The 27,316-nt window shown below is 35.9% G+C and overlaps 3 protein-coding genes and 1 long non-coding RNA gene across 10 annotated transcripts; 2 read left to right on the top strand and 2 right to left on the bottom strand.

Annotated features, from left to right (window-relative positions):
• Nucleotides 1–3,524: 3,524 nt before the first annotated feature.
• LOC107266523 (ejaculatory bulb-specific protein 3) lies at nucleotides 3,525–5,742 on the top strand. Its single transcript, XM_015737113.2, has 3 exons — nucleotides 3,525–3,839; nucleotides 4,802–4,889; nucleotides 5,450–5,742. Exons 1-3 carry the CDS (start codon nucleotides 3,617–3,619, stop codon nucleotides 5,553–5,555), a joined length of 417 nt encoding a protein of 138 aa, XP_015592599.1. The 5' UTR covers nucleotides 3,525–3,616; the 3' UTR covers nucleotides 5,556–5,742.
• Nucleotides 5,743–7,474: 1,732 nt separating this feature from the next.
• LOC107266522 (ejaculatory bulb-specific protein 3) lies at nucleotides 7,475–8,393 on the bottom strand. The gene is made up of 2 exons (XM_015737112.2): nucleotides 7,976–8,393; nucleotides 7,475–7,816 (listed from the first exon to the last, which is right to left on the bottom strand). The coding sequence occupies exons 1-2, from the start codon at nucleotides 8,250–8,252 to the stop codon at nucleotides 7,626–7,628; spliced, it is 468 nt and encodes a 155-aa protein (XP_015592598.1). The 5' UTR covers nucleotides 8,253–8,393; the 3' UTR covers nucleotides 7,475–7,625.
• Nucleotides 8,394–8,607: 214 nt separating this feature from the next.
• On the top strand, nucleotides 8,608–13,360 carry LOC107266471 (IQ motif-containing protein H). 7 transcript variants are annotated; one of them, XM_025083714.1, is made up of 12 exons: nucleotides 8,608–9,102; nucleotides 9,151–10,371; nucleotides 10,439–10,614; nucleotides 10,719–10,882; nucleotides 10,978–11,093; nucleotides 11,161–11,304; nucleotides 11,381–11,510; nucleotides 11,922–12,199; nucleotides 12,411–12,517; nucleotides 12,589–12,790; nucleotides 12,854–13,024; nucleotides 13,081–13,360. In XM_025083714.1, exons 1-12 carry the CDS (start codon nucleotides 8,878–8,880, stop codon nucleotides 13,120–13,122), a joined length of 2,976 nt encoding a protein of 991 aa, XP_024939482.1. In that variant the 5' UTR covers nucleotides 8,608–8,877; the 3' UTR covers nucleotides 13,123–13,360. The 7 variants fall into 7 exon arrangements, with proteins under 7 accessions (XP_024939482.1, XP_024939483.1, XP_024939480.1 ...); XM_025083715.1 differs by having other exon boundaries at nucleotides 8,608–10,169; nucleotides 10,236–10,371; XM_025083712.1 differs by having other exon boundaries at nucleotides 8,608–10,371; nucleotides 12,592–12,790.
• Nucleotides 13,361–17,088: 3,728 nt separating this feature from the next.
• LOC112494165 lies at nucleotides 17,089–27,316 on the bottom strand. Its single transcript, XR_003059355.1, has 3 exons — nucleotides 27,156–27,316; nucleotides 26,987–27,096; nucleotides 17,089–17,209 (listed from the first exon to the last, which is right to left on the bottom strand). It is a non-coding gene; the product is annotated as an uncharacterized LOC112494165 (long non-coding RNA).

Genomic DNA, 27,316 nt, shown 5'->3' with positions numbered 1-27,316 from the left:
TTTCACTCTTTCTTTTTAATAATCTTCCTCTTTTTCCCTTCAACAACATTTTCTCTGGCTGCTGCCACCGAGCGTTTCTACTCTATTTCCGAATCTCCTATTTCTTCCTATGTCTCCATCACTCTCCTCCTAGTATACCCCTAAAAAACTAAGTTATTAAAAAGTCCTTTGGAAAAGTCCAAAGTGGTAGCGCATATAACATACTGCACGTATATTATATTGCAGTGATATATTTAAAATATATCTCTAATGGCATCGTTAATGCTAATCTTTCGCAGGCTATATATGTACAACTGTACTTCATACAGTGTATTATTATTGTATTTGCAAAATAAATTATCTTGAAACACTTATACTTTGATATTCTTTTGCCCTCTGCGAATATCCCAAAGTACGAATGAGTTCTGTCTCTTTCTTACTCTCCTCCGTCCTAACAGCATCAAACAGCATTAAAAACATAAATTTTTATCTTTTGACGCTAACTTGCCGACGGTGAAGACGAGACGCTGTGCTATGTTAATTACACGGTAATATGTGAAGTTCTTGTTCATGTTACCTTAATCATACTTGCAGCCAATTTGACATGAAATCTATTGTTAATCTAGCTAAGTGAACTGCATATTGTAATAACCAGTAATTATAGTTGACTGAACATAGATAAAATAGGCATCTGTGGATACTTTATATGAATTACCGACTGAAATGCCAATGTTATGTATGTACCGAAAGAAGGTACTGCTTACTACAGAAACCATGCAGTCATCAGGCAGTGACATTACAAGAATGAAAGTTCATATGTTGACGACAGTTGTCACCACTAACTATGACCCGAGAATCAGGCCATTTCAACGTATGAACTTTCGTCCAACTTTCGTCTTCTTCGATGTGCGCCTGAGGATATGCAACCGTGATGCATCAAAGTAGTTCGAATTGCCGATTGTTCAGTGTATATTATGATACAGTATAATTCATTAAATTTCAAGTGCAGCTGTGCAGCAAAAAGAAAGCTGCATCGCGGTTTCGCAAGTATGCTTAATTAAATAATTGTTTAACGTCTAAATAAATATTTTATATTATTTCATATGCAGCAATCATGCTACAACGTGTAAAACCATTTATTGGTAATTCTAATTTGATATAAAAACCTTTAAACTCACCTTTCTAAACAAGTTTCAACTATGATGTTGATCGTTCATATATGCGCATTAAAGTAAGTGACTGACTATAGTTGCTATTGAGGTCATGTTCAACAAGTGGGTTTAAAATACAAAAGTTCAATGACCTGTCATTCCAATGGAATTCATGATACCATAAGAAGAGCATGTAGCGTGCAACTACCTATACATATAGTTGGTGCACAAGTTCAATGTACGTTTTTGACAGTTTGCAAACGATACAATCCTTACCAAGATGCACGTTATTTTCTATAAAACCATGGAAATGCATGCTAAAATAGACCAATACAATATTTGAGTGCAAACAATGCGCGTTGCATACTTTGTGACTAAAATTGTGTGGAGAGCCACGTGTGGTATGTTAAAGACTTCATTGTTTTGGATCTGTCAAAAACACGTGGTACTCGTGTATCGACTATACGTATCAGTTATTTGGTCTATGTCAAGTGCGCAAATATGATTGTAATTTCGAATAGGAACTCTCACTTTTGATTTCTCCCTTGAACCCAAATAAGGGCACAATCACAATTGGCGCAATACGAATGTGAATGACATACGAAATAAGCTGTCATTAAACTATTGTCAAGATTTAGTAGACACAGTAAAGTAACGAGTGGATGTTCTGTAAGGCGGAAACAGGAAAAGAATAATTACAAGATCTGGTCGTTTTTTAAAAACTATAATAACTTCCGCAATGTGCTTTACTGGATAATGATACACTTCTCGATTATATTCTTTTAAAGTTGGGCGATATACATATACTCGGTGCGTTGTTTGTACGAATTCAAGTGAATCGTAGAATTTCTATTATTAGACCAAGGAAATGTGTATTTGTTTTTCTTTGTGAGATAAGTATTCATTGAATAACTGTATTTGTTAATTACAAAAGACTTTGTCGCAGGTGATCAATTTATCTCTTCAAGGCAATTTTTAAGGTATGCAATAGATCGGAAAATAAACGTCATGCTGTACGTTAATAATAATATGCTTCGTACAATAGATTTTAACATGTAGTTTTGTGTTTCTATAACCCACATTGAGAAAATAATTTACGAACACGGCTGCTCTTCCATGATTGTAATAACACAGTTCTCATACCGATTACCGCATTGCGTGACAGTTTTCAATTCTCCATCTACAGCCTTAGGAAGCTATAAAATATTTCTAATAACAAAAATATAAAATCACCGGTCTGTTATATGTAACATAACAGTTTTAATATATCGTTAATAAAGTATTTGGTGTTTATACAAATTTTTCAATATTAATTTACATTGAGATACAACCAAGTGTAAATCTCGAAGGGCGGACTGTAAGGGTCATTGACTTTGTATTAAGGTTCGCTTGAGGTTTTTTTTTAATTAAAACCGGACGATTCGCATACTTATTTAGTAAAACGATTATTTTATCATAGTCGTAACATAAGTTTTATGCACTTTCCGTGTTATCATCGACCCTCAGGCAAAGAAATCTCATAAAAGGTTGGTATAGTATGTTACGATGGAAACTCGAGATTCTTTATAATCTCGACAAATGAGGCTCTTTTAAGAGATAAATTTAAAGTCTAATAGCTGCAGTAAGACTAACAATTGCTATAATTAACGAAACTGATGCTGAGCTTAGATCAATGTATCTACTGATATTGTAACATATTATTTTGAGAAATTCTAAAATTCATTTCCCAGTCTGTCTGCGATTCGTTTCTGCAATACTATAAACTTCTGTCATCCCTCAAATAAAAATTGGATTATTATGGATGTCGCAAAACAAAAGGAACGGCTAATATTTTTTGGCAAGGATATCCTGTTTACAGTGACGTAACTAACTTTTGATTATGCCATGTTAACTATCTGATATTTTTGTGAATTGCATAACAATTGAAGATTTATCATTGTCATCTTTAATTATAGATATCTCCTAGCACTTTTGATATTTTAATTTTATTTCGTAGATAATCTTAATATTATTATGAAATTTAATTTAAATATATCCTGTAGCATTACAAAGATTCATCTGTAAAGGATGGTTGTGAACGAACGTAAAAAAAATAAATGAATACAACAATCGACTACATTGAAACGAAGCTTCTTATATAATCGATAATGATAAAAATCGATGCTCAATCGCAATAATATAAAAAATACGAAAGTCATTAGCATCGCTATGCTCGTAAGTATCATTTTCTTGAATTACGTTATAGTCTATGGAATACCGTTATTTTAAGAAAATACCTATGAGATAACTCTGCCAAGAGTCCTTGGAGAATTAACGAGGTTCTCCATAGGAACCTGGATGATTTCATATTCATTTTCGAAAGGGGAATATATAGATACTTTAGAAATGTATGCTACGCCCGTGAGTTGGAGAAGTGGAAGAAGTTCAACCCTCAGCAGCATATAAAGTCGTAGCCTCGAGCTTTGTTCGGTTTACTCGTAATCGAGATGGGAGAGCGTTTGCTCGCGTTTACGTTAATTTTGTGCTTAGTGGTGATCGCCGTCCCAAAGGGAACACAGGGTTACCTTTGGCCAAGACATGACACGTATACGACACGCTGGGACAAAGTCAACGTGGATGATATCCTCGAGAGCAAGAGACTCCTTCACTATTATTTCAATTGCCTGATGAATAAGGGTCCTTGCCCGCCGGATGGTCATGAACTCAAGAGTGAGTTTTTTTCTTTTTTTTTTTTTAGGAATAAAAAGATTACGAAAAAAGAGAAATATAATTTAGTTCACTCCACGATCAAGTTGGCTATAATGTAAATTTTAATTCCCAACTATATCTAATCATATTTTAATTCCATCTCTAGAAGGCTATTGCATCTTATTCGATTCATTTATAAGTTTTCTTGACTGGGTCAATGATCTTGAAACAGCTTTGAATGGCTATGCTAAGCGGACTAGGATTCTTTGCGCCGATCTTGGCTATTGAAATGTTACACCGTGATAAATGTTTGCTGGTCTTTTTTTGGGATATATATATTGTATATATATATATATATATATATATATATATATATATATATATATATATATATGTTTTTGAAAGATTCTTGTATGTTACTTGCATCATTGCACATCTATTTTACGTTTCTGTATACTACTAATTTATATGCAAAGCGTATGCGGCAGAGATTGGCTTACTTTTACTTGTACCCTAATTTTCATCAAGGTTGTTACATTTAAAAATGTCCAAGACGTTTTTTGTTCCATCAACGTAAAGCTTCCTGTTATTATTAACTACGTCGTGAACGGTTCCTTTCTGTGTCGACTTTCCCTAACATTGTTCTTGTTTTCCGGATCGTAAAAGTTAAGAAAGTCGTCATATCGATGGCCAAGGTTGATTATCCGGGCATTCACTGTAGGTACAGTACCTTATTATATATTTGAATTATATTTTGGAGAGTCGAAGTTATTACGAAGCCTCGCTCTTTACGTCATTAGGATATTTAATAATTCTCATAGCGGCGTCTCGATGTTTCGTACGTAATTCTGAATCATTTACCCAGTCATTCGCTAGCAATGAGTGCTATTAAAAAATAAAAAATTGATTTCATGAATTACGAAAGAATGAGTTTTGTATATTTTAATATGGACATATATTTAATAAAAATTATGTAATTTTAGGAGTTTTGCCAGAAGCTCTGCAAACAGCCTGTGCAAAATGTACAAAGAGCCAAATCGAAGGATCTGTCAAAGTCATAAGATATCTCAGGTGGGTTATAGTATTTTTGTATATTTTCAAAGTTTTCATATATTTCGATGTTATGTCCACTTTTGTTGACTTATATACGTGTTATTATGTATGCGCATACGTATCTGTATGACCGGTCAGAGAATAATTGTGTCGCGCATACCGAATTCAGTACTAGGAAGTAAGTTGGTGTGTGCTGTGAAAATTAATCAGAACTACAGCAGGACTTGGTATCGAGTTGGTAACAGTATCGGCAAATAGACGAGTGGCATTTGAATGCGCTTCGAATTAGCCTTCGAGAACAGTTCGGACGACGCGATTTGTGCTCACGTGGTATCTCAGAGATTTTGCACCATTGTATAAGATACTTCGCACGCTGTTAAATATTCGTTAATATTCTGCAATTATACACGAGTAATCATTCTTTAATCATACAGTCATTATATTGTTTTCGTGGAATATCTTATAATTTATGGTTATTGTTATCCTTGTATTTAAAGTTCAAATGCTATTGTGCTTCTGAATTATATTTATGAACAACGTGAAATTTCATCAGTGTAATGTATTTTCGATGTTTTTAGGCAATTTGAGCCTGGGAAATTCAAGCAACTTGCTGAGAGATACGATCCCGAGGGCATGTACAGAAAACGATACCTCGAACAATCATTAGATAATAATACGGCATAAAGAAATGTAAATTATCCTGAATCATTGTTCATTCATATTAACTGTTTTTTTTTGACGAATGACGACTTCCGTCATCATGTTAATCCTTGAAAAGTTTTAATACTCAACTTCTATTACACGAAGTGGAATTTAGATATAGATATATTCTATTAATTTGATATGTTTGTGATAATGCATATGAGTAAGTTATTTTTGTGAATGATTGGTTTTTTTATTCATTGAAATCCTTCTTTATTCACTTATCCTTCCTAATATCTTTAAACATTACTGAAACTGCATAAGGAAATCTTTTGAATTTTGATTACTGTCTATAGATGTAGAGGGTCACTTAGGACTATTGTACCAACTGAAGTTAGTCTGTCAATTTTATTTCTATGGAAGAATAGCTACAATAACGTTTTTTTTTTTAAATTTTAAAGAAAGAATCAGAATGGCAGATAGTATGGTTCATAAAATATTTTTCTAGAGTTTGATTTGGGATTTCATTTATTTTTAGAAAATCCATATGACTTAGCAAGGCTGAGTGGCTGTGTCTCTGCTGTGGTTAACTGTGCAGCAGATTCGTCTTCCCCGTAAGATAATTTTTTGACAATCGTTTTTGGAACTTGCTTGACCTGCCATCCGTTGTCGTAAAGAATTAATGAAAGCAGTATGCAAGGGGGGTTCTGGACAGAGATTCCTACACCCGCATTTACCGACACTTCGAGTCTTCGAAGGTTCGCATCTATGCTAAATCGACGTCTTGGACCCCGCTGATTTTAAGGAGTGACGTCAGAACGAACTGTCAGCATAATGCAACATTCACTTTTACATTACCATCTCTTTTAAGAGTATTCTACAGTCTGATGGTGAATAATTTTTTCGAGTCTCACGGAAAATGTTGTAAATCCTTATGCCACAAGTTTACTATTATTTCAGCTCGTTAAAATCTGTAAGACTTATTACTGTTTATATACATTTTTGGATGTGGGGTGCTGGACGGGAAGTTAGCATCTAATTTTGTTGTGCCGTTTTTTTGTGGTAAATGACCAGAATTATTGCTAAAAACCACAAGGAACTACAGAACTATGCTGGATGCCAAGGATTTCACGAATCTGCGCAGGGCTGCGGTGGGAGGGAATCGTTGAGCCTCCTTCTTGGCTCTTGGTGGTTGAGGGGCAAGGGATTTTCTCAAAACGTCGTGCGAGAGGGTCGCAGGTTCTGGGAGCTATCGTGCGTGATTTAGCACGGACACGAACCGTGGAAGGTTTCAGAAGCTTCTGAAACCTTTTAGAATATTTTAAAAGGTTCTGGATCGTGTGCGATTCCTTAAATCGGTGGTAAAATTCTTAGAATCCGAGTTAAAATTCCTAGAATCAGTTTTACTTAGAATCTCCGTGACATCATTCTTTGAAATCAGGGGAGTCCAGAACGTCGATTTAGCATGGATGCGAACCTTCGAAAGCTCTCCAAGTGTCGATAATGTCGGTGCAGGAAACTGTGTCCAGAACCCCTCTTGTTATACTACTAATGAAAATATTAATTAACTCTTTAGTTATTGATATCAAAACAAGCAACGTTATAAGAAATATTTATAACGTCTTTACTCAAACCGATTAAGGACACACCTAAAATACATTTCTCAATATGTATTAGAAAAAAAATATCTAATGTTCTCTGCAATTAATATCACAAGCCAGTCGATAAAGTGTACTTACATTGTTAGTTCACCAGCGTGCCAACAGATGGCGATACCTCATTCTGCATTTTAACATTAAACTTATTACACCTGATTGTTTAAGAATTGATTTTCTATTGCATTAAATATTCAGCAATTACTCAGGTTTCTTGTCGGCTGCAAATACATTCGTAAAGGACACCAAGATTGATAATTAAATATGGAAAAATTAGTTTTGGAATTGTAATGAACAGAAGTAAAGAGCTATTACTTAATTCTTTATTCACTTGACGTAACGAAAAATACCATAATCATGTTAAACATTTCATAATGATTGAATATAAAATATTTCAAAACAGGATCAACATTGTTCGCTATTATAAGATCAATAAAACTTTCATGCTACGTTAAACTCAACATTCAACTTTTCCAAATTTTTGTTCAAAAGCAACAATTTTATCTCCCTGGGGATCAACATGTCTCAGTATTTCATCATAATCCACTCTTCGATTTTTACAGGCGTAAGACAGACCCTCCCGTATTTTAGTAACTTGTGAGGGAGTACACTTAGCGCACAGAGTACCCAATGCTTCCGGTAACACTCCTGTAAAAAATCAACACTATTGTATTCCACACAAGTAAATTTGATTAAATTCATTCGTAAACGACTAATTGATAATACGAAAATTGTTTCACCTCTTATCATTAAACGTATAATCAATAGTATAAAATTGTTTTAAAATTACGTAAAAATAATACGTACTTTTTAGTTCCAATGCTTCCTGAGGACAGCGAGTTGCCTTTTCTTGTAGAACGCATTCTTTGTACTTTGCAAACAATCGTGTATTGTCGATAATTTCTTTGATATTAATATTGTCAAATTTACTAGAATAATATTCTTGTGCAAAAGCAACCGTCAGGCAGGCAAGAAATACAGGTATAAATCGCATGTTGATTTCCGTGTTTGCGACACTTCTCAAGCAATGGCGACTACGAGAATGAATATTTTCATCCGATTTAGTGATATTTATACCAGGCATTTCGGAATAATATACAGAAATACTTGGAATGACCTTGCCAATGCATGGTCACATTAACATGTGTAGCTGGAAACCAGTCCGGACCAAACGATAAGACACGATGAAACTATTATGCGTCATTCGCTGGTTTTCACGGTCAGAACCGGGTGACGGTTATCGACGTGTGTTGTTTATACCACAATATACCACATACGGACTATCGTTCATATTACAATAAAATAAACTTTTAACGATTCTCACAAAAACCTGTAACACTGGTATCGCCTTATATGAGACACAGGACGCGCCTTGCCACGAAATGTGCTGCGAGTAGCGATACTATTTCATGCACGTTTCATTTGTTAAGTATAAATTACATCGTGTTACCAGAAGCCGTGTCGTAATATTTGCCCGAAAGGAAATAATATTAACGTAAATTATGTCTAAGTAAAATTTAAATTGTTTAAAAAAAAATGTAATTCTCAAAATGTACAAGTATATTACTCATTGAATTCCACGCAAATAAATTATCAAGTTATCAGACGTTCAAAGATCATATCACAGTGTATAACCTGTACCTGGTATAATATTGTGGAACCTTTCGATGTGACGCGCGACGTTATTAGTTTGGGAAAAAACAATAAACATGCAGGGGCTTAAGAGTCCGTGTGGATCCATGTTTGGACAGGATTACAGGAACCATGGAAAGTTTTGTAGTTGCGGACGTATTATTTGCACAGCCAATTCTTGCGAAACCCGATATATCCCGTGTTTCAAGAACAACGAGGAAAGTGAGTTTGAGCTGACTGGGGATAAAATTTCTTGCGAATTTAAATCGCCTTGCAAAAGTATAGAGGATGCCAGTTGCATGGTAAGTCGTTCGCTGAATATCGAACCTGCGGAATACGTTTGTAAAAAGTCATTGGAATCGAGGTCTGGATGTAGTGAACGTACGTGTGCGAATTCCGATGAATCAGAACATCAAGGAATCTGCGAAAATAATCGGAACGACGAGTCTAATTTGAAAATTTCAACGCTCGACCAAACCGCTTTTCAATGTTCGTCCTCGTATACGGAAGACGACATAAAGGAATTTGCAAGAATCATTGAAGAGAAACTGAATGAAGAATTGGCACGTAATACTATGACAAACGTTTCAGAACCGAGTCGATCCACGATGAATGAACTTTGTTATTTATGTGGGCGAGGTGATATCGACCACTCTGATATATGTTCAACGATATCTGGCGGCCATGATACTTATCACTTTGGAGTATTTTCGGACTTGGAGTCTCAAGAAGTTTGTGAATCCGCTGAGGGTCTTGAGTGTCAAATGCAACCGGAAGTAACTGACAGTCCTGTTTGTGCACACGTCGAAAGTGTAGATGAAAAAGAAGTGGATCATATCGAAAAGTCGATTTGCGAACAGATCGTCAAAATTTGCAAACGTCGACAGCCTGTCTTACTTGATCATCAGGAAAACTATATACTGCACCCCACTTTCTCTCTGTCGAGCTTAAAACCCTTCAAGATTGGCGACGTTGGGGTTTCCCATGAAATCAGCAAATGGGGAAAATGTCACGACATCGTTGATAAAGTTTTATATCAACGGGACGTCAGGTTGAGTGAGATGGTGAAACTGTTGAAGGAGACGTCCTCCGCAGATAAAAATGGCACCTGCGTGCATTTCCTTAAAAATATGGAAGGCTATCTGTTGACTAATCTACATAAATATGACGAATCGTATAGTCAGATAGAAAAGTGTTGCAAAAGAGATGACGAAAGAAATGGGAAAAATATTTGCAATGCTTGGTCCCACGTTTGTCGTGTACGAAGCGACGATGTTTGTGTAACTGGGGATAATTTTGATGATTTGAATAGATTCAAAGATATACTCGAGTATGGATGTGCACAGCTTTGTCGCAGACTCGTTGAATGGTTTAGTGAATGTTGTATTATTGAAAAAATATTTTTATTAGATTATCAACTTATTTATTTATACAGGTGTCATAGGTTATCTAAAACTTGGAATTTTATACGAGAACATCCCCACGTTGTCGTTCATCTACCTTCCCTTGGTTATCCTGATGATCTGATAAACAGGGCCGGAAGTGCATTCGATTTGGTGCAAAATATACAAGTTGTATAATAATTTATTATTGCCCACTGAACACCGAATTAAAAGTTGGCTTTTTTTTAATGATCAGGTGAGTCGTATCGCTTGGCTGGAAAATGAAAACTGTCAAGTGTTATACGTATGCCCGAGTATCGAAAGACCGGATATCATTGAGATATTGTATAATTTGATAAAAAATGTTCGACCTGACATTTCTACCTCAAGACTTTGGATAGTTCCAATACAAGAGGAATATTCCAATAGACAGTATTATTTTTCATATACACTTAAACGTAATACAACGTATTACAACATAATTCATTCTTGTCGCTGAAATTAGGTATCGATGAAAAAAATGTGATATTTTTTAGTACAAAAAAGAAGTTTAAAAGTGGAAGCGACAATCTTTTTTGTTCACCTCGAAGTTATCGAAAAGTACGATATTTAACTGCTGGCCGACGAGCTTTTTTATTGCCTGGTTTAATGCAAGAAGTCGATGTCTGTATCGCCTGTGAATTGAGAATGCCCGTAATGGGTAAGTGCATTAAGAGTCGATGGCATATAAAAATAAATCAATAAATTCTTGTTAAACGATCTTTGGACATTTTGACGCTCTCTGTGTAATTGTAGGAGCAGCGGTGAAGTTTCAGAGATACTTTTCAAATAAAAGTAACGTGGCGCAATTTTTAATGGAAAATGGATTTGGTCAACCACCTTTTGTAACTGGTATCAATAACTTTCATGAGGTAAGGATCGCTTTTATTACTGTCTGCTTAACTATGGGTCAAATTATCAATGACTTCATTACTACAGCTATGTAAAGGTTTGGCTTCTACGATGTTGGCTTTTCCATCCCAGAAGAAATGGTTGGTCAAGATCAACATTGGCTTTAACGGATATCAAACGGCCGTGTTAAATTTTAACAAGGGTCCGGTCAGCCGTGCAATAAAAGTCAAAGTAAGAATTACTTTATTATTATTCGAAATATATATAAAAAAAAAATATAATAATTGTACTTTTCAAAAATTTTCAGAAACATATGTACAACTACGATGAGGAAGATTTAACATGCTTACTAATTAAGCACCTGCCAACGGAATTACAACTAAATAAACGGATATACAAGAATTACCAAGAATTTATAAATGATCTGGAGACTTATGGTAAAAAACAAGAAACGTGTTTCTTGATTTTTTTATTATAAAAAATTAGTCGGGCCAAATTACCAATGTACCTTGAGAAACAATTACATAATTCATTTTGGTCGCATCTTATGGATTCGTCTTGAAGAAATAAGAATTTGTTTACTGCATGTCTTAATACCATTAAAATTACGACTCAGCGAATATTCCGGTTTCGCGTCCGTTAAGAATAAAAATTATTTTGTAAAGTTTCACCTGCACAATTTACTGGTTTGTAAATTTATTTTATTGAAAAAGTTTTTTTTTTGGTTTTTATTGAATATTTTGTCAACCAAAATATGTGCATCCTTTTTGCATGTTATAAGACCGTTTCGCGTAATCATTTGTAAAATTGTCTGTTACGTCTCATTACTGTAACATATATTACCGTAGGTGGTATAGTACAAGGCTGTCCAGCAAACAAGTATCATGGAGTTAGTCTTGGAGTATTCATCGAACACGATACAGCATTACCAGTCCTGAAAGGAACTGCAGACGTGATCCAGTTAAAGTCAGACATGACGACTGACATTGGCTACAGCATTCCCCAGTCAACAATTTCTCTTGATATTCTTGAAACATTGGCCATCAACGTTGGAAAGGCTTTACAGAATGAACAATTGATGGGATACTTTGGATTGGATGTGATAATTTTCACGAATCAGTGCAATGTACTTGAAATAATTTAAGAGCCTCGAACTACACACATATCCAGATAATTTTCAACAAAATTAATATCGAGTCTTCGCTATCATCACTTTAATACCTTCGTTACTAATTTTGACAGTCAAGCTAGATTCGTTTTAGAAATAACTCTGCAATATCCCTGACATTTAGTATTGCGGTTCTAATTACCAAGTTCTATTTCCGTTGGCGGCTTAGATACAAGAAGTATGGATAGTGGATATAGATCCTTACTATACAGACTTATTGGGATATACGGATTGGATAAAGTTTTGTTTAGGAAATTGCAAGTGCTGCTGCGTCAGGTAATTGTACTAGACTTTCTTATCCTTAATTCACAATGGTCTCGGGATTCATTCGAGAATTAATGTTCAAGCAGGAAAAATGAAGCTGAGAAATTGAATAAAGAAATGAGCGCAGGACCAATAAATGGAGGAAGGATGAAATTAATTTCAAAAGAAAAAGAAGGAAGATATACGGTATGCAGTGGAAAATTATATAGCGATGGATTGAGAAAATATTGTACCCCGACGCTCGTAAGGCTTTGCAGGCAGCACCAAGTTTTTTATGATCACAAGGTAAGCGAGAAAATTAAAAAAGGAATAACGAAATTCGAAAAATTGTCGTATTTCTTTTTTAAGACAAAACGTGGATGCATTGTATATCCTACTGATTCCGAAAGACGTGCTATCAGTGTAATCTCGATATATCCTAGCAGAGAAATGGCAATGAGGAAATTTATAGAGGCTTTAAGGACACTGCATGAGGTATCTCGTGAGAAGAATAATGGCGGAATCGAAGCTAATATCCTTGTATGTCTAAAGTTATATATCATTGTCCTTTAAGCAATGATTCTACATCATTTCAGGAACTTGCACGGGACTTGGAGAAGGAATTTGGTGTAGTTTAATAAATGGGATAAAATATTTCGAATTGTTCAATAAAAACAATTTCGTGTCAACCGCATGAAATCACCTTTATCTACCACGTTGGTAATCGATTGAATTTTATGTAACGCCACAAACCACCTACAGAAATGAATCTGTGGCTACGATTTCGAATTTATTAAAAGTGAATTTATTAAAACTGAATTGCAGTTCAATTGTTTGTCACCGGAAATAAATCAATAAATTCGCTACTAGACAGTATGTGTGTCGCATATTTCTTTTTTTGGATTACGTATTACACCAAGTATTTTGAACTGTGATTTAATACATAGTGCAATTTTATACTCGAACCATGATTCCAATGCTAAATCTAGGGGATTCTTTTGCATTTAAAACCACAGAATGATGACCCCCCCCCTTAAAAGATATTTAACTCCTATATGTATGTACTCCTATATGCGTAAGGACAGCGTAAGGACAGAGTAAGCGAAGTGTAAGAACAGCGTAAGGACAGCGGAAAGGCAGCGTAAGGACAACGTAAGAACAGCTATTATTACTTGGACTATGAAATTTCATTAGGTTCCATTATTATTCAATGTAATATTCGCATTAAAAAGTATGTAAAAAAGTAGTGCCTAATATCTCATTATCGTTACCTTGTTTGTATTATATGAAATATTTTATGAATTCAAACTAAAGGGTATTCTATATGATTATTTCTGTATATCCTTTAGCTTATCGAAAATCCAATCGACCGAATATCGTAAAAGGTTTGAGATAGCGCGAATGCTAGAAGGATTATAAGGCGATAGCATCATGCTGTATGGGCTTTCATTCTTTCCGTGGTCAGCTTATTAGACCTATCATTTGAATTCATCTAAAAGGGAACCGAAAAGGGGTGGTTGCACTTGGATTTGAGAAGTAAAATTACTTTCACGATTTCCATTTGCAGCTATATCCGATTTGGCCATCTCATAGATTTCTGGTGGAGATGATAAGGCTAATTTACAGTTAGAGTGGCTTCTGCTTTCGTATAAGAATAAATTATTTAAAGGACAAAGAGTTATCCTTTATCGGATTGAATTTAACACAAAAAAAATAAATCTATAGTATTCGGATCTACGGGTGATAATTCCAATTAAATATAATAAATTATAATTTGCATTATCGGATAACGTATATTCGGATAACTCTCATTTACCTCGCGAGCAAGCATAGATAAATAACCAGCAGGACGAGTTATCGCGATAACTTCTACCAAGTGAAATATGAAATTCACAGTTCGCATCCAACAATTCCGAGACCCGTGTTCAGCATTCTGTCACAGATGTTGACAATTCCGATTTTCAGAGTCGTTCACCCTGCTGAGACAAATCTTTGTAAAATAATTAATAATAACTCCTATCCAATTATCCGTCTAGGGCCATTAACGTCAGCTGCGAATTTCCTTACCGGGCGAATTTCGAACTGTCAACTCGCCATTTTTATCAGTGAGAATCCAACTGTAGTTTCATTTTCCACGTTTCCTATTTTTCGTTGACTTTTTACCCATAAAACTAAAATTTCACTAGGTGCGCCACTGTGCGAAACTTTTGACTGGACAAAAGTACCGCTCTGGAATAAATGCATGAAGCTTTTGCGGAAAGGGGCTCCGCGACTGAAATTATATTGAAAAAGTTCCCCCAACGTACATAGATATAGAGCTATTCGGAATTTCAATGTAACACACCATTACGCACATGCATCCTTTATTATTAGCATTGCGCAAGTCTACCTCACTATTTCCGAAATTCATTCATCCGGTTCCTCAGTGATGTAGAATAATTTTATATGCGTTAAGAATCTATATGACTACCTTTTTCCCCCATGTCACCGTAGTAGTTACAACTGGCATTCGATATCACTGAAATTACCTTGCAGGCTTTTTCCGACGTGCTTCCACCTACCCATCCAATCTCAATAACCTGCCGAGAATAGATATGATATCGTACCCACAATTTTTTACGTTTACGTCAAATTGTTCGAAATTGAATATCATCCTAACTCCACAACGATAAATTAATTCATTAACTCGAAACAAATAAGACTGTTGAACTATCAATTATCTTGGAGAAGTATTAAATTATATTAGGAGAACGAGCAAAAGGGGTCTCGCGATGAGTTATAAAGACAGAGTGGATAGATGAGTAACCACAATTATAATTTTTTAAAAAGAAAACTTGAAAAGGTCGCTCGTGTATCGTTGCACATTTTTATCAAATAAATGCAGGCATACACACACACAGATATGTGAGGCGATTTTCAAATTTGTAATACGCGCCGTAATGTGAGGAACATTCGGTGCGCGGGAACGACTGCAGCGCCGAGCTACGTATAGCGGAAGAAACGGGAAGTAGTCAGTCCCAAATGGGAGAAGGAGACGAACGTCCGGCCACGACTGTTTTGTTAGAAATAATAATAATAAATGTTCACACTCTTTAAGCTGAGTTGTCTATTTATTACGAGAAAACCCTTACAGATATATATATAGTCTATAAAATTGCAGTGGACCAGTACCGAGAGGACGTGAGTCGATTGTAAAGTCAAGCCAACACAGAAGCTGGTGGTCCTATCAGTATCAAGTACGACTATCACCGGATGCTAGCTACCCTTTAAGAATTCAGATCACATTCCAACTGTGCAATACTAGTTCTGTTCCATGCTAATGAAAGTTGAATAATTCATTTATCCCAATTGCCTTTAGAGTACTGTTAGTTAAATTTTTTTGCAAAAAATGTGAATCACCTTCCTATACGTATTTTTGCTTGATAAATCTATGCTTGGCTATATACGTATATACTATAGTTCATATATAAAAGTGAAATCCAATCGCGATATTCTTCTCGATATTCTTCTCCATGACGTATTATCTCAGGATGTTGGCAGCCCTTAACGTCTAACGCCCCCAACAACTGTCTGCGTTACGCATAGTGGAGTTCGTTGAATATAACCTTCCGCATATTTAATATCGTGGTGGGCATTTGCTATTGTACTTCGAATAGGTCTGCCTTTGAAGAAAGGCAATTTGTAGCTTGGCTTCACGGAGTTCCATATTTTTCTTATGGGTCAGGTACCAGCAGCAACTAGGGTGGCTCAAGAACGTTGATGAAGGCCAGGGATAATGGAATTGCGAAGAGATGATGACAGGATAAGTCCTCGTGGGATCAGTTGGGTCACCATCGTTTTGTCAAAGCTTCGTCAACCTGATATCGGTATAATTTGATCACAGGATCAGTAAACCTTATATTATGGCACAGGGATGAACTCACTGGGAATTACATAGGTTGGTTACTGACAATGGAGTCCTTAACGACCGCTAATGACGGTGACTCTCGCTTTCTGTGAATCACGCACTTTGAATTATTGCGTAATGATCTGTAGTGTAACGGGTTGCATTTTTTTTTAGTATTATTTAATCGTTTGTTTAATATTGTTTATATGGTACAGATCTGCTTGCGCACGGATGCTGAGCATCGTTTTTAGATTAAATTCGATAATTCTTTTTTTCTGATATGGACCAATTCTTTTTTTTTCTTTTATGGAACAGTTGAATTGCTTTATAAAAGGAAGAATGCGGAGTAATAAGATTCGTTGTGTGCACCTGCAAGTACTGATATAGCTGTACTCGTACACGTGTAAGTCGAGAGGACTGCCACTTCACACTACCTGCTAATGAATCAGTCCTTCACCATCCACAAAGCTGCAAGCTGGAAGAAAATGCTAAGAAAAATGTGCGAATATCCAGACTGGGTGTTTAGGTCGACTATGTACTTTGTTTTTGATATTATTAGACATTCTCGGGATTGTAGTATACACTGGGATACTACACTGTGAACTAATTGATAATAAATGTTTTTATAAATTTTCAAATTTTCATTTACTTATCAAAATGTTACAAGAATCTTATTTGGTTCTATACTTGTCAACCTCCGGCATATCTTGCTCGTGTTAATTTTATTGAGATTTCAACCTTCCTACGAAGCATCTAGACTATGATGGAGCAATATACCTACCTGCCTCAGGCATGATTGCTGTCTGCAATCTCAGCTTTTATACAGCCAGGAGTTATTTCTGCAATCAAAAATACTTCAAGCTTTAAGATTGATGTTGAGTAATTCAAGAAGTATTTAACTTTAAGAAATTTAACATTTAACATATGAATATATGAGAGGAGGTAAGTGATATTATGATATATAATAAATTATACATAAGAATGATATTCAAGGGATTTTGTCGATATTTCCAATTCCTTAAAATTAAATGCTTCCCTCGAAAGAGGTTGCATCTGAGATTCTTTTTAGCAAAAATTTATTATGTCTTATAAATGAGCATACAGGCAGATCAGTAAATCTATACGAGGTGTACTTATGTGTCTAAAATTTTGCGAAATTATCTTTTGATAATAATCAACAGTAAAATAATATGAATTTACAGGCATATCTACGATCTCTTTATTTAATTTAGAATTTACGAAATATACAAGAACTAAGAAATTATTGGAAGAGTTACTGTGTTTTTTTTTTCTTGCGACCCTTTTATATATCTATGCCTAGGCACAAATAACCTTATATAGTTTCACATATAGGAAATGTGGCCAGCCCGGTCAACAATTTGGACAGTGGCTGTAGCCTCCACATTTTATTACGTGGGAATCAGAAAAGAAGGACTGTGACTGGTTATAGCATTTGCTTCTTACACCCTTCCAAATCATCCTAACCCCTTTGTTTACTAAGGATTTTTGAAAAATTTTCTCGCCCCTCCCTCAAATCTAAGAGAACCGACATTAATAGTACAATACTTGGTCAATTTGATAACATAGACTTTATTTTCTCATCATACGGTCGCAATAATAAATAATACAATAATAGTAATTTGTATCCGTCAAAGAGAACCAGTTAACAGGCACTTTTTTAAAGGTTCTTTAGATACTTTAAAGGAAATTATATAGAAATTTTTTAAAGGTTCTATTTATTATGGATGTAGAGAAAATTGTGTGTCGTCGAAGATTTACTGCTAGTTTCAAATGTAATATATCCAGGTGAATGTCGTTCCGTACTCTTGACCATTCCCAAGGAAAGTAGTGCATTTTATCTTCGGAACGGGACGGGGTGAGTAGGACGTAGAGATACATAGGTTACCTACTATAGAGGCCGTGGTAACCCACTGGTCGATACAGAGTCAGCCTAAATCCCTACCATTGACAGACCTCCTCATAAAATGAGTAAGGTTGCGGGTTCATCCCATTTCCGGCATCTTTGGGTAGTCTAATCAAGAACGAGACCGTGCGAAAGTGGGAAATTGGTCTTTGCGGGGAGTGTACCTGAATCGTGCGTCTCCCACTATGTAGACCTGAGATGTACTTTCACGCTTGATACTCGCTGCTTACTCTAATTTGCAATTCGCGCAGGTAGTGTACACTGGTGTTTGCAAAGGGAGTAATGCCTTCAGGATCCGCTTGAGGTATATTTTTCTCGGTTTGTGCATTCCAATTAAGATTAATGGCAAGGGATTAGATAAAGGATAAGATTATTTTCAGTATTACTACGTAGATGAAAATGCTTTGTGAGATTTCGAATTTTTTTTAAGTCTTCAAGGGGCACGATCCTTTGGTCATAATGTAATTATGTTGGATAAAGAAAAAATTATTTTTCCTTGTTTGACATAATGAATGTTTTGTATCGAGTGTTAATTAATTTTAACTGTCAAGTGCGTGGTTATCGCGGCTTAAAGTAACGTAGGGGTTTCAGTTGAATCGGCTTTAAAAAACAAGAGTTCACAATAGTGCACGCTGTTTGTAGATGAAATATTATGGAGCAAAGATAGTTTGCGACATTAATAAAAATTTTTGTGACGTTTTCAGTCATGCTTTATAATTTAAATGGGATTTTTTAGTTCAGCCGTATATGCGAAGAACACTGCACAGTGGCTGATTCGTGGAGATAAAGTTTTTTAAACATCCTTTCACCATCGTAATCAGTCACGCAACCAGTTCATTAATTCTATCCGAAGTGCGTTAATATGCATGCTAGAATATTCCACGTAGGGAGTAAACAATGCAGGGAATCGAGTTTCGTGAAAATTTTTGGTACTGCAATTCAAGATGTCGTTGAACGATTCGATGAGAAAAACGAAAATTTCGATTATAGATGGAAACGAAGATTCGATTAGAAATTGGAGATTTTCTTGAAGCGAAAACTAGAAACTTTCTAAGAAAATCTGCATCGTAATTTGCATTTCTCTACGTTGCGCTAGATATGCCATTAATCATCAGGATGAAATTACGAGCCGGGAATATAAATTACTTTTGTTGATTAAGCGAAACTAATACCTAACAAATAACAAATTCATTAGGTGATAACGACCTGATAGGAGATAGTAGCGTTGCTACTTGAAAATTTGAGCTTTAAGAAATTTTAGTTTATTATCCCAATTAAAAGACCAAAGCTTGGCCATTGGCTGTGGAAAAGCGGAAATTCAATACAGAAAGTAGCCAATTAGAAATACTCCCAGAAATAGCAGGAATTCGTTTTAATGCTTTCTGAATCCCATTCAATTTAACTGATGAATTGATGATATATACCATGAAGTAAGTAAAGGTGGTGTTGTAATGTACAATTATTTGAACGAATTGCAAGATTAATTGCTCGGTATTAAAAAGCGTTTAATCCTATAGCAATTATATAGCCTATGCGTTTTTTGTATGAAATTTAAATTATCTCTGCATCACAATAACATCTTTTACCATGTCTGTACCATTTCCTTATTAAGTCATTCGCAATACGCATAACGAACAAAACTAAAGACAAATAAGAAAAAATGTAATTTCTATACTTTTTTGCATCGTTATGATGAATAGCAGGATCATTGAAATTGCTGAACTATAAATAAAGGTGAACAATAGTGCATCATTACCCGAATAACTAAGTTCATCATTCCAACAAAGTAAAAAAGTTTCTGGAACGAATACCTTGAAATTTTACCCAAGAACCACTATTAATATACATATATATATATAGATATATGTATATATAGTATACTACCAATATATCGAGACAAAGTGTATTTCCATAAGGCGACATCGAATCCACTTATTTACGGGAAGCTTAACGTTGTCCGACATTATATGGGAAATGAAGCGTTGCCCTAATTAGTTGCCCTAGAGTTCCTAAAACTTGACATCGATAGTAAATTTAGGATCCCGAAGATAATCTAGGATATTATATTTCCTTGTAAACAGTATCCAAGAAAGAAAAACAAATGCGATAACAAAGTGTTCAAACAGTCAGAGAAATCTTTGATGGCCCCCATCACATGTTATCTCTACGAGTATATACATATACAGTCAAATATCTTGAAAAGTATATGAATGAACATCGATAGTTCGCAAGGTTAGAAGTTCCTTGAACGGCTGTCATAACCTGGTCAAAGAGTCGTTGGTTCGAAGACAGAAACTCTATAGCAAATCCAGACGTAGGGCAGGGAAAGAAAAGCCACGGTCGATCAATACAGGCGACTCCGTGACGTGGAGATGACGTAGTTCAGGCTCTCATACGATATTTGAAGCACGCGTGGGCGTGCAGACACGTATTAATATAACGTGCATACAGATTAATATATAAACGTATATCGACTAACGTATGAAAAGCTCAGGCAGCATGTGTGACCGCACGCGTGGACGGCCTTGCTTGGTCTTACGGATTTTCTGGTGGACGATGAAGGGAGAATTTTTATAGGCTTAACAGAGCGAGGCAGAAAAAGACTCGTGAAAAGGGAGGATGGATGGAAAGGGTAACTAAAGAGGTCAAAGGGTGGAATCGTACAATGGGGAGAGACAGAGAGTCTAAAGTAAGAAAGGAGAGTCGACAATACAAGTAGAGGGAGGATTTGAGCCATGGGCCTTTTTATGCTTAGCTTTTGACACTTGGAAAATTCTTCCTATATATGTGTATATATATATATATCGACTATGTGCGAAATTCTCAATGATATTCTTGGCTACGTCCCTGACTCGTTTTCCTGCTTTAGCTATACTGACGAACCTGGTTAAAGGTAAACCCTTTGGGATACGCAAATCATTTGTCCTCCTTTAAGGTTTTTGTCTGCGGGTATTCCCCATGGTTTTAAAGGGGATGAACGTTACTGCTGAGCTACTGCCGGGGGGTGACTTAACGTGTTATCGTACTGCTTATCCATGCAGCTTTCTTGAGCTCTTATAAGTTATAAAAGTTTGTTTTTGTCACTTGATTATATTCTTTTCTAATGATATGTTAATAGGATTCAGAGCACGTGACTTTCGTAGGAGTGACGTCTGGCTGATGGTGTATTTCGTATTATTTTATACAAGAGCTTGCGCAAGGACGAGTAAAGCTGTCCCTTGATAATTTTTCCATTTTCTTGTAACGGTATAACTGTCACAAGGTGTAATATTTTTCGTGACGTAGATCCGCCACGCATTATTTAGAATTCAAGCACGTGCAACCGCTGAAAGCTCCCGCACGGCTTTCACACTTTTTCCACTGTAACCTGAAAAGTATATATTGTGTAAAGAGCAGTTACTCACACCCGGTGTATAGCACTTGGACTGTATTACGTAATTCTGAGGTCATACGACGAGCTTATAAGACGACTGTATGAGTTTTTATATGCGTTCCAGTAGGTTAGGTTAGATTAAGTTATCTCTCATTTGCTTTATACATATGGATACAAGCATGCATAAATGTGTGGATATTAATTCATGAATTGGTATTTCCAAAGCAGGTATCTGTAGTATATTCATTATTTTCATTACTTTAATCACTATAAACTAATCACTAGTGTAAGAACTATGTTGGGCTTAATCAAAATTCTTGAGATATCGTATATGCTATTTATTCAACTTAATTGATAAATCGCATTATGTACGTTATAGCTGTAACGTTATTCGGATTAAGCACTACTTGGCACATAACGTAGCGGTTAGAATTAGGAGTCTTTTGCTTGGACAATGAACGGGTTACTCGTGGGAACAAAATCCTGTGTTGCATTGCGTAGAATTATTTTTTCGGATTATGATCATTTTTCACCGGGTCAAATGCATTTTTCATAATTGTAGTAACATTGTTTGTTAGTATTCTTAAGGAAACGCATAGAAAGCGTTGGTAATTAAGAAAATTTTTATTTGCACAAACTTTCACGTATTGCTTGACGATTATCAGCACTTCATCCAAATCTTTAAGTCGTTTAAGGCTCGAGCGTAAATCATTAGCGATAATTCCTAGTGGTCACGAATCGTGCTGCTTTGTTTTCTATACGTAATATGAATGCTTCGTAGGTTGCGTTTAGGATCTCTTATGGTGTTCAGGTTTCATTCCACATTGAAAGCTAAATTCTACATATTGAGATGTATCTTTCGCTATCTAGAAGTAAAGTTCCTACACGGGTTATAAATTGCAATAAAAATTTACATGCTTGCAGTATATAACTATCCTATATTGCACTTGGCTTTGGTTCTGTGGCTACTAGTAAAAAGGTAAAAAAAAGAACATAATGAAAAAAAATAGAAGAAATGGGGTTAACGGAGTTCCGATAACCATTCCGCTCGAATGACGCGAGAAATAAGAGCCACAGGAGAATTTTTCAAAGGAAACATACGTATACATGTAGTCAGTGCCTGTGATGTTCATCAGGATTCGTAAAAAGAATAGAAAAAAAATACAATGCAGTAAGATGCAGTAAAGGCTGACGATTAATAATTCTCGAAATATCTTTTGCTTTTTATTAAAATCTTGCCGAATGATGATACCCTGATAAATGAACGCCCCTGGGGACTCGATTTCTTCGTTTGACAGCATCTCCTCTAACTGAAAATTTCTTTTGATAAAAGGGGGCACGACGTTTTCTTTCTCGTATTATCAAGAAACGAACATTCTTCGTGGTCGCTTTGACAAAATTAAGTCATAAAGAAAAAAAGGAAGTTCATAAACAAGGTATTGCCTGTAATGGACAGATTCAAATTTTTCTAAACTAGTCCACTCGTCAATTTTCGGCGATACCAGCACCCTGGACGTATATATCATGTCCTAGATCATTTGTGTGTATTGTGCCTTGCACGTTTCTGGCTTCGTTTCCAAATGGATAATATTGTATCCGAGAATATACAAAAGCGTATTGCTTATATTATAGCCTGTCAAGTTCAGGTTTTCTTTTCGTTAAGGGTGAATTTCACCCTCATAAAGTTTCCTTTTGCTATACGTCATGCAGCTTAGACAGTTCCTTTATATGGATTTGAATGAAATCGATGCACTGCTTACGTATGTGAATACGACTGGAAATGTCTAGGTTTAAGAAATAAATAATTATTCTATTCTCAAGTAAATTAATTGTGCTTAAACCTCAGACAGCTGTACTTGCACATTATTTCCTAATCTACCCATGGATTATTTCCTAACGAAAGTTCTTACGGAAATTCGTTTACACCGAGGCAGGTGTCATTAATCCTAACTAAGGGGATAATAGGCACCCCCTGCTGTCTCTCATCCGCTCTCAACGTCTCGTCCTGCCGGCGGTTTACGCAGCTAACTTTATTGTTTCACCGATAAGTCCTACGTGCCACTCGAGTGCCTCGAGGATATTGTTCTGACCGATGAACTTCTTCCGACATATCAGTCAGATAGGGGGACTGTTGACATGTGAATGTATTAGTCATCTCAGAAGTTAAACAGTACTTAGCTATGTATGATGAAGATATGCAAGATATATGAATAAATTATTTTTTCATAAAGTAATACAGCAAGTACCATAAGGATGTATATAGGATAAATTAATAGGTACTGTTACGTTGCATTGCCATTATGCAAAATAAAGTTTGATCAATTCGATTCTATCGATTTCTACCCTCCGAATGGATTTGGGTAACGAAACTGCAAAGTAACGAATTTTTTTTTTCCTAATAAACATACTCGTTTATATATCCAAGGACATTTCATTTGGCGTAAAACGTCTCGAAAAATTATAATCGATATTTTCACTCTTTGTAAACGGGTAATTCAACAGCAATTTATTCGCTTCTGGCGTTTGACAAACTTTATTACACGCAGGAAGCATCCACGAAATCATCCAATTTAAAAACATCCTATACAATCTTACTTCAAAATACTTTTTGGGGTACGGAATCAAGGGTGGAATAAACCTGGAAGCACCTGGAGAGAAAGAAGGAGGACCAGGTCCCTAAGGATGGATCGGGGGAAGTTTTGACTACCACGAGCGTCAGTGTTTGTTGGCTTGATACTACATTTAGGAAAATTCATTTACCATAATGGAATTAACGTCTCGCGTATAGCAACTATTATACATTCATAACCATTTAGATTGCACGGAAAATTGGTTTGTAACGACTCGATTAATATTTTCAAAAAATTAATTGCGCACGATATACATAACCAAGACATATACCAATATTCCTCATCACATAGTAAGTGACAACAGAAATATTATAAATATCAAAAAATTTAATAATTTCAAAAAACAAATAATCAAGGGAAAAAGTGTATATGATTTTTCAACGATATCCATTTCGATAATTTTCACCCATCACTTTTTATGTCGCGCATTACGTATATACATATTTTTCGTATACACATCTCATTATAAATATATGTATATAACTATACATATATTTTTACATGAATACCAAGGAAGGTAGCATAAGTATACCCGCAGTTCAGTATACCTGCACGATGTAAAATGAAAAGACGATGAAATCCAAGGGTAGTACCCGATATACCCAGATAGTATGTATGTACTGGGCTTTGAAAGGGAATCTATCCACATATTTACGCACGTGAATGCACCGTTTCATAGGATTCTACTAGCGTGTACATTAAAGTGCACCCAGTTCACGATTTTAAAGTGTGTGAAACCCTTTCTTCCTCCCGCACCGTCCAATCTGAAACCAATTGCTGAGATTGGTAGATCAAATCGATCGAAGGTACGTTCACAAAAGATAAATTTTGGATATCTTTATCGAATGATAAATATATTGCTTTATACGTTGATTCGTGAGAGTAATTCAGACCGTAGTAATCACGTGCAATTTCCATGTCACGGGATACAATTATCTCTATTTGGTTTTGGCTTCAACGAATCTCTATCGTTGCGGATATCTCAGGAATACATTATCGTCGACATGATGCATCTCTGAGAAACCATCCAGCATCTCATATATCCATATATGTATATCCATTTGGTTGGTAGATCATTCACAGTAACTGCTAACAATGCGATCCACGTGGTTTCATCCTTCAATTTCGTTACCGAATATCGTATGTGGTAGGATGATATTAATAATAGAGGGATATCAATGAGTTATAGTGTACAGAGTAGTGTATATATCGCGTATAGTATTATATCTAATGTGTATATGTATATACATATATATTGATTATAGTCGAACGATAACGTTATAAGTTTAATAATTAATTGCAATAATTGGACGATCGACTTAACGTTCAAGATCACTGACGGCAGGTTGACCTGTTTTTAAATCCCAGGGATGACACGGGTGACCTTAAGCATTTGTTAAGCGACCCGTAAATGAGGGTAGTATCTGTAGGTTGTATGGGGACACGTCATGGTTGGGTAATTCTGCGGATATCCCAGCTCTGCGAAATCTCATGCCTCTGAGTACTATGGCACGTAATTAGGTACGTCTATATTCGGTATTACTGTCATTATGGCGCCATGAGTAAGTAGGTGATTATATTCGTCAGTAAGGGGGTTCGTTGGAGGGTAGGAGAATCCTCGAGTCTTCCTTTTCATATCCTAAATAGCCACGGCGACGATCATTTAGATCCGTGAACCGGGTGAGTTGAACGTCCCTTACGAGAACTCTAGGTCCCCAGATTTACAAGGCACATTAAAAGATTAACGTTAAGCGCGAAAGAACGTTGAATTTGTTTGACGCTCTGTCTTTTCTAATAATAATCAGCAAAAGCAGAGGGATGAAATTAATTCGCGTTAGATGGAGTATTTAGTAGAGATTATTATTGCGATTACCGTGATACACTGATTAATGTATAATAATACGGTCTGCATAAATATACAAAATCGTACGTGATAAATAATTTATTTATTTAATGTGAAATTTGAGCTTAAGATAAACTCAAGACGAATCCAATTAATCTGCAAAAATGAATAAAGCACACCGGTTCGTTGATACGTGAAACTATCGATCATATGTAGATTTCCAAGTTATCCGTACATTTTTTTCGAATACGAGGTTACGAAACGGCGAGTCAAATCATTGTCAAGGAACTCTCGATAAATCACAGTCAGTGGTTTGAATGAGCATCCCTTAGAATGAAAAAGGGAAACAAACTTTTGAAACTAGTCGAACATCTGCTATCGTCAAGTTTATCATCCCCTAGACGAGGTAGCTGGTACCTGATTCAGATTGTCCTTTGAGCGAATAGGAGATTCAAGCTTTATCCTGCCGATAATCAGTGAACCAATTCACTCTTATGGCTATCGGAGTCAGTTTAAATGTGACGTGGGCGTAACAGTGTAGGACCACTTCTTTTGGCCAAACATTAATTCTAAGGTAGTAATGAGTTTTAATGTCATAGATGCTGTGGGTACCAAGTAAGGTCGTAGACAACGTCCATTGGTCTGGGGATGACCTTGTTATAATATACCGTTCGCATACCTCGAGCTACTTATGAGTAATAATATATTACTTAATTAGGTGAAGGGGCCTTCTGGTTAATTAAGAATGTCAATCTATCTACGATGAACGAGGTATCAGACACCTCTAATTGTCTCTAGAATTTCGTTAATCAGGCCGACGTTAAACCGGTCATCCGTCACACTTACCCCTTATATTGCTAAGCCGATTCATCCTCCTGCCGAACGTTCCAACAAGGGTAGTTTAGACGCCTGATGTATCTGCGGTCTACCGGCAACCTCATCTGCACAAAGGGAAACTACAGGAGTACGTAGATCAAAGCGAATAAAGGGACTGTCAGCCCTTGTTATTTCTTACCTAGTTATAGAAACGTATATCAACCTCTAGAGAATGAGCAGGGAAATATTTGCGGAAGCAACGGTTAAGGGTAGGTACTGATGTAGTATCTACTTATAGATGGCATTTTAGTTCGACTGCTGGACACATTAACTCCGTAGATATCTGCTTCGCAGCACCGC

The sequence above is a fragment of the Cephus cinctus genome, unplaced genomic scaffold, assembly GCF_000341935.2.
Source record: "Cephus cinctus unplaced genomic scaffold, Ccin1 Ccin1_scaffold0318, whole genome shotgun sequence".
Taxonomy (NCBI): domain Eukaryota; kingdom Metazoa; phylum Arthropoda; class Insecta; order Hymenoptera; family Cephidae; genus Cephus; species Cephus cinctus.
Note: the sequence above shows the minus strand (reverse complement) of the source record. Positions and strands in the feature narration are given on the sequence as shown.